Below are 15,526 nucleotides of genomic sequence, written 5' to 3'. Positions count from 1 at the left end.
CTCTCACCAGCACTGAAGGCCTTCAGTGCAAGTCTGTCCATGATATTTTAGGGTATTTCTGCCCCACAGCTTTTATAAAATCAAGTTTTTCCCATATCAATCCTACACTGCCTTCTCGTCCCTGCTGGGAAAGCTGCTCACAGCCAAAGCCAATATTTTCTTGCACACACAACTCTTGTTTCATTTTCTTGTTTCACTCCTGTGCTCCTGAGCTGCAGGGATGCTCTCCTGCTTGATGCACAGCAACAATCTGCAGGTGGCAATCCAGGATGGGCTGGAAATACTTCAACCCTTCAGTCAGGATGATCTCTTTCCATAAAATGCACAAGATCTGCAGCAGCATTTCCTGGTGTATGATCCAAACTGGGAGCAATTACCCAATCCCACCCCATGCCAAAGATTCCCCACAGAACCTCTGTTTTCAGTTCTTCCAGAACATTTCTTCTGCTCTCTACTTTCTCCACACCTGATAATTTAGCCCATTTCCAATTTATCCTGCAGCATGGAGCAATGGGGAATAGCTAACATGGATCTTGTACCATCACACATCAAGAGAACTGGAAAATCCCTTCTGTCACATGTATGAATAAAGGGGAATGTGGATTGCTTGTATGAAAAAGAGACAGCAATGACTACAGGAGCTGGATTTTATTTTTATTAATCTTAGTTTCAAAAGCAAATTTATTTAGTGCTGTTGGACCTACCTGTATTTTGGATTCCATTCCTTGCAAAGACTGCACAAGTGGAATTCCATAGGCAAGAGTTTTACCTTTTTGAAAGGGAGAAAATAAGAAAAATTTCCATTAAAAAAATATATGGCAATTACAACACTCCAGAAAACCAAAGCCCCATTTGTCCCACCACTCTTGAACTGCAGTCAGAGTCTGGAAAAGTTTCTATTAAATAGGAAGTTTTCAGAATGGATGATTAACAGGCAATTCAATAAAGAGTCAATAGAAAAGAGAGGTGGTGGTACCCACTAAGATCTACCTAAATAAATGCAATTAATACACCCTAAGGAAGGACAAAACCAGTTCAACACTGACCTGAACCAGTCTGAGATCTCACCAGGGCATCTCTGCCTTGCAGGAGCACAGGAATCGTTTGCTTCTGAACACTGGGTGACAAACAAAGCAGGGCAGGAAATGCAGATGCAACACAGGATGGAATTCCAAGATTTCAACACACAGTAACTGTCTCAAAATTCTTTACAAATTCCCCACCCTCATCTCTGCTGTGCAGCTGCATCAGCTGAGGTGATTTCTAAGCAAAGCCACTGGGATGTGATAAATTCAAACCAGATGGGTTTATGAATCAAGAATCAAATTAGAAAGCAGGAGTTCTTACAAACTCAATAACAAACAGAACAGTGGTACTGTGGTCTCCCCAAACCCATTAAATATAATGAAATAATCACAGGTGATTTGTTTTTAGGGGTAAACTGCAAAGTTTTGATATTGATTTGCTTACCTGGTCATGCTGCATATGTTTAGGACAGTGTTTATTGTGGAGATCTAAAGAGATAATAAAGACAAATAAAGGTTTTATTGTCAAACTGTTCCTTTTGTTACTTCTTGTACTGCTAAAACAGAATGAAACCTAGAAAACTGACATTTATTGTCTGCATAACTGGTCCATAAAGTTCCCATCTCCTCAAACAGAATTACACCATTGCTGGTTTTCTGTTGGTTTTTTTGGTACTACTGCAAATAGTGAAGAGGGCTGGGACTGTGTCTGGGGACAGGTCAGGAGTGACAAAATCAGGTGAAGTATCCAGGTCACCATGGATAAAGGCTCTCTGAGCTGCCCCCCACCCAAACCCCCATGGTTTTGAGGAATGCAGCCCTCCTGCCACTCACCAGGTGTGGGTGGAGGTCCAGCTGGCTGAAGGAATCTGTAGTGAAAACATTTTCTTGCAGCTGCTGCACTTCTTTTCTGAGTTAGGAGAAACAAAAACAAAACACATTGTAGGGTTAAAAATACAACACCATTCTACATAATCAGCAATAAAACTTCATCTGCCAAGCAAGGGCAAGAAGTCAAGACCCTGAATTTCAAGGCATTGCAAGGGGTTTTTCCTTCCCATTTATCTAAAATACCTGTGAATTTCTGGGATGTCTGGGTTGTTTTTAAACAGGCTGGATGTCTTGATGAAAGGTTTGTTTTTCTGGCTTTCATTCTGTTTGCTGCTCAGCTGCTTCTTAGGAACAGGTTTTTGTGATGAGCTTCCCTCCTCCCTCCTGCCAGCCTCCGTGGCACCCTTCCTGAAGGTGTTTGTGGATAATTTACATTTTCGTTTCACGGGTGGGTTTCCATGTGGTGTCTGGAGCTTCCTTTTCAGAGCACCAGATTGCTTTAAAGTGAAACAAACCGGTCAGCGCTGACTGGGAGTTAACACACAAACATCAGAGCCTTATTTTTGGAATCCCCCATTCCATGATTAAGAAATCGAAGCTGCTTTCTGCAGCTACACAACTCCTACTCCAGCAGATCCATCGCGACACTTCTGACGCTGCTGAAAGCCAAATCTAGTGCTCAGCCCTTAAGGTTTCCATGCAACTTCTCCAGTGAATGGGCAGAACATGCTTTAAAAAATCTCCCTCTAAAGTATTTTAAAGCCTCTGCAGACGAAGCAGAGCTCTGGGAGAGCATCGCCCGCAGCCCGTCAAAGGTAACTCGGGGAGCCGGGGCATTGCCGTCTGCTCAGCCCGCAGCTCCGGGGGCTCGGAGGAGCCGGATCTGCCCGACCCCTGCCCGGGGAGCCCCGGTGCCGGATCAGCCCCGGCTCGGGTTGGGGAGAAGCCAAAATCTCCATTTAACAACTTGGCGGATGCTGCCTCCCTGCCCGGTCACGGTCCCGCAGGATCGCATGTCCCGCAGGGTCCCGTGTGCCGGGTCCTGTGTCCCCCGTCCTGCAGGGTCGCATGTCCCACACGGATCACGCGTGTGCCGTATGCCGTGTCCCCTGTCCCACAAATTCCTGTGTCCCGTCTCCCCTATCCCGCAGGGTCCCGTATCCCGTGTCCCATAGGGTCCAGTGCCCCGCAGACCCCACACTCCCGACCCGTCCCCTCGTACCCTGCCGAGGCCGCGCATCCCCACGCCCGCCGCCATGTCCCGCCCGCTCCTCCTCAAGGCCCCGGGGCCGCCTCCCGCCCGCCCGTCTCGTCCCGTGAGGGCGGCGCGGCGGCGGATGCGGAGCCTCCCCCCACACCGGAGCCCACCCGGCTCCCCGCCCACCTCCTGGCGCTGCGGGGGCTCCATGAGGGCTCTCCGCACCCCGCAACCCGCGCTCCCGGAGCGGCAGGGCGCGCAGGCGGCGGCGGGGCAGCCCCAGCCGGGCCCGCCGGGGGCTTCGGCCGCGGCGCGTGCGCGCGGCCCGTGAGGCGGCGGTAACATGGCGGCGGCGGCGGCGGCCGGGCGGGAGGAGCCGCCGCTGGGGCTTGAGGCGGTCGTGGAGGAAGCGGCGGCGGCTGCGGCAGCGAGCGCCGGGTTCCGGCTCACGGCGGTGCGGCGAGAGCCGGCGGTGCGGCTGCAGCACGGCGCCAGCGGGCTGGAACCGCTGGCCTGGTCCGAGGATCACCGGGTGTCGGTGAGCACGGCCCGCAGCATCGCCGTGCTGGAGCAGCTCAGCGACGTGCACAGCGGCGGGCAGGACATGGTCATCCACCGCACCGCCGTGCCCGCGCCCGCCGCCGCCTGCATGCTCAAGGTGAGCGCCTCGGCAATGGGTGTCCCTGTCTCAATGGGGAGGTGGAGGGGAGAAGGAGCCGGGGAGGTTCAGGTTGGACATCGGGAGGAGTTTCCTCCCAGGAGGGGTGATCGGACTGCGGGAAGGGCAGCCCGGGGAGCTGGTGGAGCCACCGGCCGTGGAGGTGTTCAGGGAACCACTGGAGGTGGCACTCAGGGCTTGGGCTGGGTGACAAACAGGCTGGACTCGGTGATCTCAAAGGCTTTTCCTACTTAATTGGTTCTGTGGTTGTTCACGATGGTGCCAAGCAATAGGACAAGAGAAACAAGCATAAACTGACAGACAAAGTTGCACCTGAACACAAGAACTTCTTTCCGGTGCAGAATCCAGAGAGAGTCTGGAAAATCACTGTGGTCCCTTTCAGCCTAACCCATCCTGAGATTCTGATCCTCCTCTTGAGGCCCTGCCCTGCCCAGAACTTGCTGCAGGCTCTCAGTTTAAAAGCATCATCCCAGTGATGTCCAGGGATTCTGAAGTTCTGCAGTTTTTCTGAGAATCACTTGAGCTCCAGTACAGTTATTTCAACACAATTTTAAGTAGGAATCTTCCTTTGTTTTGCTGCCTAAGCTGAAGGGTTTTTGCAGCAGGGATTTCTGTGGCCTTCAGGGGAATATCTGACTTTCACAAAGATGGCAGATATGGTTGAGTATCTTATTAATTAATACTTTTGTTGTTGTGTATCTGATTTTATTTTCCAAAACAATGCTGAGAATATGGAATGGAGTTGAGATACTGAGTATTTACATATTATGCCAGATATCTTTAAAAGAACAAAAGTATGAAAAAAGGCTCTTTGATTCAGCAGACAAAAATTGAGTAGCTGAGAGTCAAAACTATGCAAATTCAGGGCATTAATGAAGCTGAATTCTTTAGGAGTGACATCAATTAACCAGTGTGTTACTATAGGATATGAAACAACACGACATGGACTTGCTGCTTTTTTTAAGGTAAAAAAAGGGACTTTTGCTTTTTTAACTTCAACATTTATAGATTTTTAAAAGTGACAGTGGATTGGAGAGTGAAAGTACCTCCTCTCCAATGACACTAAACAAACTAATATCAAATTTCTTTTGAAATTGAAAATAGACTTATATCAAATTTCTTTTCTTTTATAAAAGAGTGTGAAACAAATTATCTACATAAAGTATATAAAAAATTTCATTACAAAAATATAAATATGAAAAAACTTTAAAAACCTTTAAAAATCAAAGCAACACCAATGTAGTGTTGGTTGTAATTGAAAAAAATTCGTTACAGAAATATAAACATTAGAAAACTTTAAAAAAATTAAAGCAACACCAGTGTAGCATTGGTTGTGATTGAAAAAAATTCATTACAAAAATATAAACATTAAAAAACTTTAAACATCTTAAAAAATCAAAGCAACGCCAGTGTAGTGTTGGTTGTGATTGAAAAAATTCATTTAAAAATATAAGCATTAAAGAACTTAAAAAAACTTAAAAAATCAAAGCAATGCCAGTGTAGTGTTGGTTGTGATTGAAAGAAAATCAGTACAAAAATATAAACATTAAAAAACTTTAAAAATCAAAGGAACACCACTGTAGTGTTGGTTTTGATTGGGGATGCTCTGTTTGAAGAGGGAATTAATTCCAGCAAAGTCTTCCTAAAATAACCAGCTGTACAATTGTTTCAGAGGTTCTTTTTGTTGTGTTTTAGGTGGGCCCAAAGAAGGAGGTGGCTGAGTGCAAGGAGAAATTCGCCAGCTCAGTGGATCCCACCGTCAGCCAGACCTTCATGCTGGACCGAGTGTTCAACCCCGAGGGGAAGTCCCTGCCGCCCATGCGCGGTTTCAAATACTCCAGCTGGTCCCCCCTGGGCTGTGACGCCAACGGGCGCTGCCTGCTGGCTGCCCTGACCATGGACAACCGCCTGAGCATCCACGCCAACCTCAACCGGCTGCAGTGGGTGCAGCTGGTGGATCTGACCGAGCTGTACGGGGAGCGCCTGTTGGAGGCTGGGTACAGACTCTGCAAGGCCGACACTCCCTGCGGGGAGCTGGGGGATTTCCCTGAGTTCCAGCGGAGGCACAGCATGCAGGCCCCCGTGCGCATGGAGTGGTCGGGCATCTGCACCACCCAGCAGGTGAAGCACAACAACGAGTGCCGGGACGTGGGCAGCGTGCTGCTGGCCGTGCTCTTTGAGAATGGCAACATTGCTGTGTGGCAGTTCCAGCTGCCCTTCCTGGGGAAGGAATCCATCACTTCCTGCAACACCATCGAGTCGGGAATAAGCTCCCCCAGCGTGCTGGCGTGGTGGGAGTACGAGCACAACAACCGCAAGATGAGCGGGCTGATCGTGGGCAGCGCCTACGGCCCGGTGAAGATCATCCCCGTCAACCTCAAGGCGGTCAAAGGCTACTTCACACTGAGACAGCCCGTGGTGCTGTGGCAGGAGATGGACCAGCTGCCCGTGCACAGCATCAAATGCATCCCTCTCTACCACCCCTACCAGAAATGCAGCTGCAGCCTGGTGGTGGCTGCCAGAGGCCCTTACGTGTTCTGGTGCCTGCTGCTGATATCCAAAGCGGGGCTGAACGTGCACAACTCCCACGTGACGGGGCTGCACTCCTTGCCCATTGTCTCCATGACTGCAGACAAGCAGAACGGCACGGTGTACACCTGCTCCAGCGATGGCAAGGTCAGGCAGCTCATCCCCATATTCACAGACGTTGCTTTAAAGTTTGAGCACCAGCTGATAAAGCTCTCGGAGGTGTTTGGCTGTGTCAGGACTCACGGGATTGCTGTCAGCCCCTGTGGGGCGTACCTGGCAGTCATCACCACTGAGGGCATGGCCAACGGGCTGCACCCTGTCAACAAAAACTACCAGGTTCAGTTTGTCACCCTCAAGACTTTTGAGGAGGCAGCTGCACAGCTCTTGGAATCTTCTGTTCAGAATCTTTTCAGGCAAGTGGACTTGACGGATCTCGTACGCTGGAAAATCTTGAAGGATAAGCACATTCCTCAGTTCTTACAGGAGGCACTGGATAAAAAGATAGAGAGCTGTGGTTCCACTTATTTCTGGAGGTTTAAGTTGTTTCTCTTGAGGATTTTGTACCAGTCGATGCAGAAAACCCCCTCAGAGGTCACGTGGAGACCTTCACACGAGGATGCCAAAATCTTGATATCAGATTCCCCTGGGATGGGCAGCACTGAAGATGATCAGGAGGAAGGAACCTCAAAACAAGCCAGCAAGCAGAGCCTGGGGGACACAGGCAAAGGTGTGGACATTGATGACACTGCAGAGGATTCTCTCCATCAGTCAAGTGACTCTGGAGGCCGTGAGCCAATGGTAGAAAAGCTTCTTGAAATACAGGCACAGATTGAGGCTGTAGAAATGCACTTGACACGAGAGCACATGAAACGGGTGTTGGGAGAAGTTTACCTGCACACGTGGATTACAGAGAACACCAGCATTCCCACCAGGGGAGTCTGTGACTTCCTCATGTCTGATGATGCCTATGATGACAGAACAGCACGAGTAAGTGGCACCTCTGCTCAGGGGATTCTGTGTCACCGTCACTTCCTGAAAACACAGCTGGGCTGGGAAGGAGAGCTGTGGTCATGTCATCCTTGCCAGTCAGATTCTGTAGAGCATTCAGCTTAAATTGTCCTTCCTTGATATTGTGAAATAGGAGGGAATGTAAATACAGATGTTGAAATTTGGATCAGGTACAGTAAAGAATAAAGTTTTTGGAGAACAGGGGAGAGGACTGGGGTTATTGTGCTGCTGTCAGTGGGTTTAGAACATGAACTGCTTGAGGGATGTTTGTTTTCAATACTAAGTTTGTTTATTCCATCATCTTTACCCAAGTGAACTTCAGGTGTATTTCCTCCAGTCAGTCACACTGTGGTTCTGATGTTAGTGTGGTGTTTTCCCTGCTGGCATCACAGCCAAGTGTGGCCATCAGGAACTCCCTAGGAAAGGGCTCTGGCACAGCTGCTGGGTTGTTCTGGCATCCAATCACTATGAATTGAAAGTTTGAGAGGTTGCTTTTCTTATCTTAGAAGAATCATGTTTCTTTTTTATAGTGATGAAAAGCGACTTCTAAATTGTATTTTATCTCTTCAGTTTGCTGTCACACTTTAAAGGTCCCTGGGATGTGTTTATATCTATTGAAATGTCACAGACAGATCTGATCACATAAATGTTCTGCTATAAACATTGTACTCCCAGATGAGTGCTGAAGACATCCAGGTAATTTCTGAACAGGAATTTTTTTTTTAGCACATCCACTATGACAGGCATGAGGGAAGGAAATTTGCAAGGAATTACTATTTTTAAAGTCTGCATCCTTTTAGTGTGGGACAGAAATCTTTAGGAGAATAAATGAATACTTACCGATACATTGAATTTCTTACACTTTGATTATTTGGAATTCAGCTTGTTGTGTGTCACTCTGAAATGACAGTGAGGGCTGTGTCACCAAGTGCCTCCTGTGTGTTGCAGGTGCTGATTGGGCACATCCTGAAGAAGATGAACAAGCAGACCTTCCCTGAGCACTGCAGCTTGTGCAAGGAGATCCTGCCCTTCACCGACCGCAAGCAGGCCGTGTGCTCCAACGGCCACATCTGGCTCAGGTAATGGATGGGTGAGCAGCCAGAGCTTGTCCCTGTGGGTAACCCAAACATCCTTCAGGACTCACTGAACCACTGTTAGCACTGCAGTGAAAAGGCTTGAAGCACCTCAGCCATGCTTCAGTCTTTTTCTGTCCTCTTCCATAAGAGTCAAGGCACTGGAGGTTGGATTTGGTTCTCTTAGCAGGACAGTGTTTTTGTAATAAAACCATTTTGACCATCTTTTTTTGGGGAAATATGAAGTCAGGGAGAAAGCAGGCAAGGGAAAATCGAGGACAAGTCATCCTTTGGAACATCACTTGAAGGAGGGTTTGTTCAAGCTCCTTCAGCATTTGAAAACAAAAGCAGTTTAACAAGAAATGATTGAGAACAGGCACATTGAGAAGTCAGACAAATGAAATGAAATTTTAGAAAATGAAATATTAGAATTTGAAATTTTAGAAAATGAAATATTCCTGTATCAGTGTGGGAGGTACATGGAGATTGTCCCTGGAGCTGTGGCAAGTCACTAGTTTGTCACAGAGAAAAGCTGTGCCTAACAGGTTTTGTGTGCTAGTTTGGGTAAATAGTCATGGCCCTAAGGACACCCTGGTTCTTCCCTGTGCAGTAGAGCTCAAGCTTTTCAACTCCTCTACTGTATGCTAGATTTTTTTTGTCAATGATATATTGATTTTTGACCTTTCATTTTTGTGTCCATATGCAATTTGGTACATTTGGGAAGTTTACCTGAATTTTTTAATTATTAATTTTCATATTTAATGTGGTTCATTACTGCCTTTACTCTCACAGGTGCTTTCTAACCTACCAGTCCTGCCAGAGTTTGGTGTACAGGAGGTGTTTGCTTCACGACAGCATTGCACGGCACCCAACCCCAGAAGGTAAAATGTTCCTGGGGCCAAAAGGGGCAGGATTGGGGCTTTTTAACTTTGATCTACAAAATGGCTTGAATTACTTTCACTGACTTTTAGGCAGTTCCCATGTGAAGCTTTGCATTTCACAGTGTCCTGGCATTAGTGAGGGGTTAATTGCAAATTAATAAGTGCAGAAATTGAGGTATAAATCCCACATTGGAATGAAATCTGGGTAAACCCACAATCTGTGCTGGGATGCTCCAGCAGTTAGTTTGATATTCAAGTTGAATATATCAGCATCCAATTCTGCAAGAGGGATAAAGAAACAGGAACCAAGGGCTATGTTATGAGAGGGATCTAATTTCAGTTTAGAAAATAAGAACATTGCAGTTGGGTCATGATGATCCTTTAAATTTTTTTCCTATATAGCTATGAGCATGTAAGGATAAAGCATGGAGTGTTTCACCTTAATTTTGTCCCCTTCTGAGGTGGAATTTAAACTGGCATAACTGGAAATTTCAGGGCAGAAACAGAGTTGGATTTCACTGAATTCTCAGTCACTCCTGCATGTGAATATATAGAAACTGTCCAGGATTCCTGTTGAGTTTGTGCATCTCGGGTGTCATTCCTCTGTTGATCTCTACCTCCAGCTTTAAATAACTTCTTTTCTTATTTGCAGATCCTGAATGGATCAAGAGGTTATTGCAGGGACCTTGCACCTTCTGTGATTCTCCTGTGTTCTAGAGAAAAGCTGGGTCAAGACTGAAAGCATTTTCTCTACTGCATAAGCTCCCTTCAGCTGGGAGGATACAGGGACAGGAACACAGACTCTGCACAAGGTGTTCTCCCTCCAGCACAGCCCTGTACATAGAACATCACAGGTCCTACAAACTCCTGAAATCCAGAGCCCATTCCATGCTCCAGAAACAGGAATGCACCTGGAAGAGCCAGTTTAAAGCTGTTTGGAAATGCACCCAAGGAAGCCTCAGCAGCTGGACACTGACAAGGAACTGAGGGTTGAGCAGAGTGGGAATTGTCCTTTCTGCCTGTCAGTTCCCAGAGCTGGGATGGGAACAGCAGAGCTGCCTCTTGAATGGACTTGGTGGGTAGAGAAGGCTCCAGCTTGCAGTGCTCTCCTTTGCTTTTTCACCTTTACTGTAGGACATGGAACTCTCCAGATAATCCATGGTTCCAGAGGCTTGCCCAGAGCAGCAGGTGCCAGGTACAGCCATAGGAGAGAATTTGGCCATGGCAGGAATTTCAGTGAAACTCTGCAAGAGTATCTGCCTCAGAAATGTAACAGTGTCTCAGTCAGAAGGGTGATATTGGCTGCCTGGCATCAGTAAGGATAATTTTAAAATATAATAATAATAATTAAACTAATAGCAATTAGCTTAAACACTAATATATATACATATATATATAAAATTTCCAATGCTCTTAAGTCTCTTGCCCCACTTTCTTTTTCTGAACTAAGTTCTAACTCCTTCCCAGCTCTTGCCAAAGTATTTGCCTTTGGTTTCACTTAACCCTCTACCAAGAGGAATCCTCTTTTCCAGAGAAACTCAGTTACCAAAAGCATTAACACTAATTACCAAACCAATTAACACTACTGTCAATTAAATTGAGAGTCTCCCTCATACAAAATTGAGTTTCATACAAATCTGACACACAAATAAGCACTCCCAGCTGAGAGTTTTTGTTTTCATAATAGCTCAGTAAAAAACCCCAAACAAACAGAACACCCCAAACCCAACCCCACCATGGCTGACATGCTCTGGGTATGGAGGCTGGTGAAGCTCTTTGTGTATCCCAGACTGGTTTGGGTTGGATGGGACCATAAAGGTCATCTCATTCCACCCCTCCATGGCAGGGACACCTTCCAGGGTGCTCCAGGCCCTGTCCAGCCTGGCCTGGGACACTCCCAGGGATCCAGGGGCAGCCACAGCTGCTCTGGGCACCTGTGCAGGGCCTGCCCACCCTCACAAGGAAGGATTTGTTTCTAATATCCCACCTAACCCTACTGAAGCCATTCCCCCTTATCCTGTCACTCCAGGCTCTTGTAGAATCTCTCCATCTCAAGTGGCTGAATCCAGAAATTTATTTTGCCTTCTAACTGTCCTATCAGAAAAAACATCTTTTTTTGCCATCTGTTCCTACAGAGAGCAGAATCCTTTTCAACCTCCTATGCAGTGTTAGAGGAATAATACCTCCCAAATGTGTGTGGTTACTTGGTACAGTTTGTCTTGTTAACTTCAATCCATGCTGTCAAATAACCCTGAGTTTGTGTATTTCCATTCTGCAGAGTGCCAATGGCAGAGGTGTCGCCCTGTCTGTGATTCCTGACACTTCCACTGTGTGGGAAGTGCTCCACAGCCCTTGAGAAATCATGGAATTGTGCTGACACTCTCAGTGTCCCACCAGTGCATGTGTGATTGGTGCTTGTTTCCTCCGTTCAATGACTATGCATATTTTGTTCATGTTCCTTCAAGTTTAATAGGAGCAATTTTTTTTTCAGCAAACATTAAATTCAGCTGTCCTTCTGCTCAGTGTCTCATGCATTAAGCATGATCATGCATTGACTGAGAAGAACATAGAAACAGCAGAAGCACATTCATCTGTAAAATAATTAGCCTTGTTTGTAAATATCCTTGGAAGTGATACCATAATTGTATTAAAGAAACATTTAGTTTTTTATTGCTGTGCATTGAAAATTGAAATTACTTCAGTGTGTCTGCTCGTGTTGGTGTCCAGTAAAACAAGGAGTAACCTTGATACCCAATGTGTGTGAGTTTGGGGCCAGCTCTGGTACCTGGGACAAAACTTCCCAGTGCTGGTGGGGCCTGGGGGAACAGAACATCCCTTTGCATAGGAGCTGAGTAGGATTGGAGTTTATTCGTGGTGGTTGAGAAGGTTTTTTAAATGGAAGCTGCAGGTCCTTGCCCTGGCAGCTGTGACAGCTCATCAGTAAATGTTCCAGTTTAGAAATTTTCCTGCAGAACCCTGTCCCAGTGCTTCCAGAAAAAGTCAAAGAACATTTCTTTGGCCATGGCTTAGACACCATAAAAATATCCTGAGCTACTGAAATGTTTAAGTCTGGCTGACCCAAAGGTTCTCATGATAACAGATTTAGATTGGTTCTTGCTCATCATTTCTGGCAGTTCTCTTGAATTTCCCTGGACTGTTTTAATGCTTTGCCATGGAGAAGCTCTAGCACACCTCACATTAACATTGCAGCATTAATGTTCATTTTCCCTGTCTTTCAAGGCACTCAGTCTGCCATTGCCAGTTTATTTAACCTGGTTTCAGACTTCTGGGAAAATGGAATTTTAAAGCCAACAATGTTGTCTTTACCTGCCAGTGGAGATCCTTTAGCAAAAAGCTTTCACTCTTCACCCTGACCTGTTCACAACAGGAACAGAGGAATTGGGATTTCATTTCTGTGTAAACCAGCACTTGTCCCTAAGAGCATTTTTAGCCAGAATAGCAGAGCCCACCTCACTCAGTAACATTTAACCCCTGGTGCTGACCTGAGTGGGTTTGGCTGCCCAGCAAGCACTGAGGCTGCTCCAGGAATCTTTTTATGCCTCAGATTTGTGAGGGGCAGTTGTGGGCACTCAGGGGTTGGTCCTGCTCTTGTCCTGATCAAACCTTGCTGTCACCTCACGGGGAAGGGGAGCAAGGAATGAGCGCCTGCTGCCAGACCCTTGTGTTATTTGGCCATTATCAGAGTTGCCTCCTGAAAATAACACATTTCCTATCAAGGCCCAGTCTGTTTTGAGACGCCAACTGAACTGTTCAAAGAACAAATCCCACAGAATTGGAGTTTATCTCCATAAGTTTTTGCCCAAGTTTTGCAGGATACTTCAAACAAATACTTGGAAGTCAACTGCTTCACCATTTGGTGCTGAACACTTTGGCTGTTCAAGGACCCTCATCTGCAGAGGGAGAGCAACATTCCAGCAGAGACTGAGGGTTCCTGATGCTCTCATTTTTTATAAAAGGATTATGATACTTGCAGCTGAGAATTAACAGGCAGAGATCCTGTTTGCCCAGAGCTAAGGTGTCATTTCCTTGGTGAGGAGCTTCTGACAGCATTTAAGATTTGCTGCTCATGCTGGTATCACACTGGGAGTTAATCCCTCACCACTGGGATGAAGAAATCATCCCCTTGGCTAATCCAAGTTGGATGGATAAGTGGAACAGCCCTGGACTGTACAGTGCCTTGGTACTAGGTGATATTCTTGGAATTTAGGGGGGAGTTTGGGGTCACAAGGACTCAGTCCTGTGTCTCCAAATTACACATGGGTGGTGAGGGACCTCATTGCTGCCTTTTACCTCGGTTCACTTATGGCTCTGGGACTTCATCATTCATCACCCTTTCCTTTGGTGCTCCCTCATCCTCTTAACCCTATTGTGTATTTCTAGAGAGGAGATACTGTGACTGTCAGTGCATACATAAAGACAATAAATATTCCTTGGGAGAGAGGAGGAGGAGGATGAGCCATCCCTGCCCCTCAGAGCCCTCACACAGAGCAGGCTGGGGTAACTCCATTCCCTGAGCAGCATCCAAATCTCACAGGGAAAGGTGAGAGCAGGAAAATCCTTGGAGAGCTACAGGGTCCCTGCAGAGGTGCTGCTGGAGGAGGGATCTCCTGCCTGGGGGTGTTCAAGTGCCCTTCCACCACTGAAGGATCTGTCCAGAGCTGGTGGACACCAAACTTTGTGGAACAGTTGGACAAACCAACCTTCTTGCTAAACTACATAATTAACAGCAAAACTTATTAAAACTTCCAGCACAAGCTCCAGGCTCCCTCTCCACAAAGTGTCTCTGGGAAGCAGGGTGATGGAAGATGTCCATTCCAGACCTGAGCAAAGCTGTGCAATCACTAAAGTCTGATCCCTGCTGTGCTCCTACCACCTCCTCTTCACCTTGTTTTTCTCATTGCTCAACATTTGTTTTGCCAGAATAAGATGCTAATAAAATCACGCCTAGTTACCAAATTGCTTTTCAAGTGTTGCATTCCAATTATAAAAGCCTAATTCCTCCTTCCACCCACTGAACCTTCTTGGTATTAACAGGCTTTACTATGCAAAGTCATGCAGGGGCTGTTTCGTTTACAGTAATTAAATGAATGTCAATTGTTTTAGTTGTTTCTGAGGGAGAGTTCTACATGAGTATTAGCATGTTCTGCTAACCCTGACGTTCTGCACTTCAGGCCTGCTGCAAACCCTTGGGGGTTGACCACTGACCTGAGACTCCTAGCCAGACATGCCAAGTGCATCTCAATGAGTCTGAGCTCTTTTGCTCAGTTTCTATGGAACCAGCGGAGCAGAACTAATATAGCATCCGCATATAGATGAAAGAATGAAGAGGAAAAAGGGCTTTACAGCTAAATTAATTAAGCAGATGTACCTGTCTAATTAAAGATGCACTGTCCCTTTTGTACCCTAGCTGCAGTACAAACAGTATTTAAATACACTCTCTACCCATTTCATCTATCAAAATATTTAGTAGGAACACTCAGATGAAGGTGATATTAGCAAGATGAGCTTCCCATGTATTATTAATAGAAGGGCTCCCAATTATGCATGGATGCTGCAGCACATCTTCATAGCAATGGCAGAAAACCCAGCTGCCCAAGCAGTCACCAGCCAGCACATTTGTAACAGGTAGGGCTGTTAAAGATGTCCTTGCCCACTGAACTCAGGGGTTTTGGCTGGCCCCTGTGCCTGGGAGCAGCCTCTGCCTCAGCCTGGTGCTACAGGCTGCAATTTCTCAGCTCAAGAGGCACCAGGACTCAGGTTGCTTGGATTTGGCTTTCTTAGGTGTCAAAGATATTTATTCTGAGACTTTTAGAGCTGCCCTCAAGGCTAGAAAGTCCAATTCCCATCCATCAACACCCCTCCCCTCCCAAAAGTATAAAAAAATCTGACTTTAAATTCTCACAAAATAACACAATAACCCCACTGCCACCTGGACAACTGGGGTCTTTCCACCTGAAGTTACCCTACAGGAGCGAGAAGGAAAATTGGCCTGGACATTTTTCATTTCTCCATATAGATTTAGACACACACAACCAAAGGCAAGAACAAAGACCCACACATCTACTGACAGCAACAGGACCAGAGGAGTCACCAAAACCCAAAAACCTGTTCTCTCTGCCTGCACCTTCCCTCAGGATTCCAGGAGGAACCTGAAGCTCCTTCCCATGCCCTGGCAGGGGGAATTCACACTCACAGAGGGGAGAAACAGAGGGAGACATAACAGAGGCATCCAACCCAGGTCTCTACCACAGCACAGATCACTCCCCTTTCTTAAAGGTTTT

General features: G+C 46.6%; 3 protein-coding genes across 12 annotated transcripts in view; 1 reads left to right on the top strand and 2 right to left on the bottom strand.

The window, feature by feature from the left end:
• The window catches only part of DDX31 (DEAD-box helicase 31), a 47,096-nt gene extending 43,769 nt beyond the window's left edge, over nt 1-3,327 (bottom strand). The window contains exons 1-6 of one of the 2 annotated variants that reach the window (XM_064727752.1): nt 3,241-3,327; nt 2,100-2,353; nt 1,860-1,935; nt 1,471-1,514; nt 1,047-1,117; nt 705-769 (exon numbers count right to left, since the gene is read on the bottom strand). In XM_064727752.1, coding sequence (XP_064583822.1) covers nt 705-769; nt 1,047-1,117; nt 1,471-1,514; nt 1,860-1,935; nt 2,100-2,353; nt 3,241-3,264 — 534 coding nt within the window. In that variant the 5' untranslated portion in view covers nt 3,265-3,327. Of the gene's footprint in view, nt 1-704; nt 770-1,046; nt 1,118-1,470; nt 1,515-1,859; nt 1,936-2,099; nt 2,354-3,078; nt 3,146-3,240 lie in introns of those variants that run through there. The other variant, XM_064727751.1, reaches the window with a different exon arrangement.
• Nucleotides 3,328-3,415: 88 nt separating this feature from the next.
• On the top strand, nt 3,416-10,014 carry GTF3C4 (general transcription factor IIIC subunit 4). Its single transcript, XM_064727753.1, has 5 exons — nt 3,416-3,712; nt 5,429-7,249; nt 8,219-8,349; nt 9,136-9,224; nt 9,877-10,014. Exons 1-5 carry the CDS (start codon nt 3,659-3,661, stop codon nt 9,939-9,941), a joined length of 2,160 nt encoding a protein of 719 aa, XP_064583823.1. The 5' UTR covers nt 3,416-3,658; the 3' UTR covers nt 9,942-10,014.
• A 335-nt stretch (nt 10,015-10,349) lies between these two features.
• The window catches only part of AK8 (adenylate kinase 8), a 74,993-nt gene continuing 69,816 nt past the window's right edge, over nt 10,350-15,526 (bottom strand). For all 9 annotated transcript variants that reach the window (XM_064727759.1, XM_064727764.1, XM_064727754.1 and 6 more), the window contains one exon: nt 10,350-10,480. The gene's annotated coding sequence lies outside the window, so the exon portion shown is untranslated. The remainder of the gene's footprint in view (nt 10,481-15,526) is intronic.

Source organism: Zonotrichia leucophrys, chromosome 17 (genome assembly GCF_028769735.1).
Source record: "Zonotrichia leucophrys gambelii isolate GWCS_2022_RI chromosome 17, RI_Zleu_2.0, whole genome shotgun sequence".
In the NCBI taxonomy this organism is placed as follows: Eukaryota; Metazoa; Chordata; class Aves; order Passeriformes; family Passerellidae; genus Zonotrichia; species Zonotrichia leucophrys.
Note: the sequence above shows the minus strand (reverse complement) of the source record. Positions and strands in the feature narration are given on the sequence as shown.

Coding starts and splice junctions, on each gene's coding strand:
- GTF3C4 (XM_064727753.1), top strand. CDS start 3,659: ATGGTCATCCACCGCACCGCCGTGCCCGCGCCCGCCGCCGCCTGCATG. Junction 7,250..8,218: donor ATGATGACAGAACAGCACGA/GTAAGTGGCACC, acceptor TGTGTGTTGCAG/GTGCTGATTGGGCACATCCT. Junction 9,225..9,876: donor ACGGCACCCAACCCCAGAAG/GTAAAATGTTCC, acceptor TCTTATTTGCAG/ATCCTGAATGGATCAAGAGG.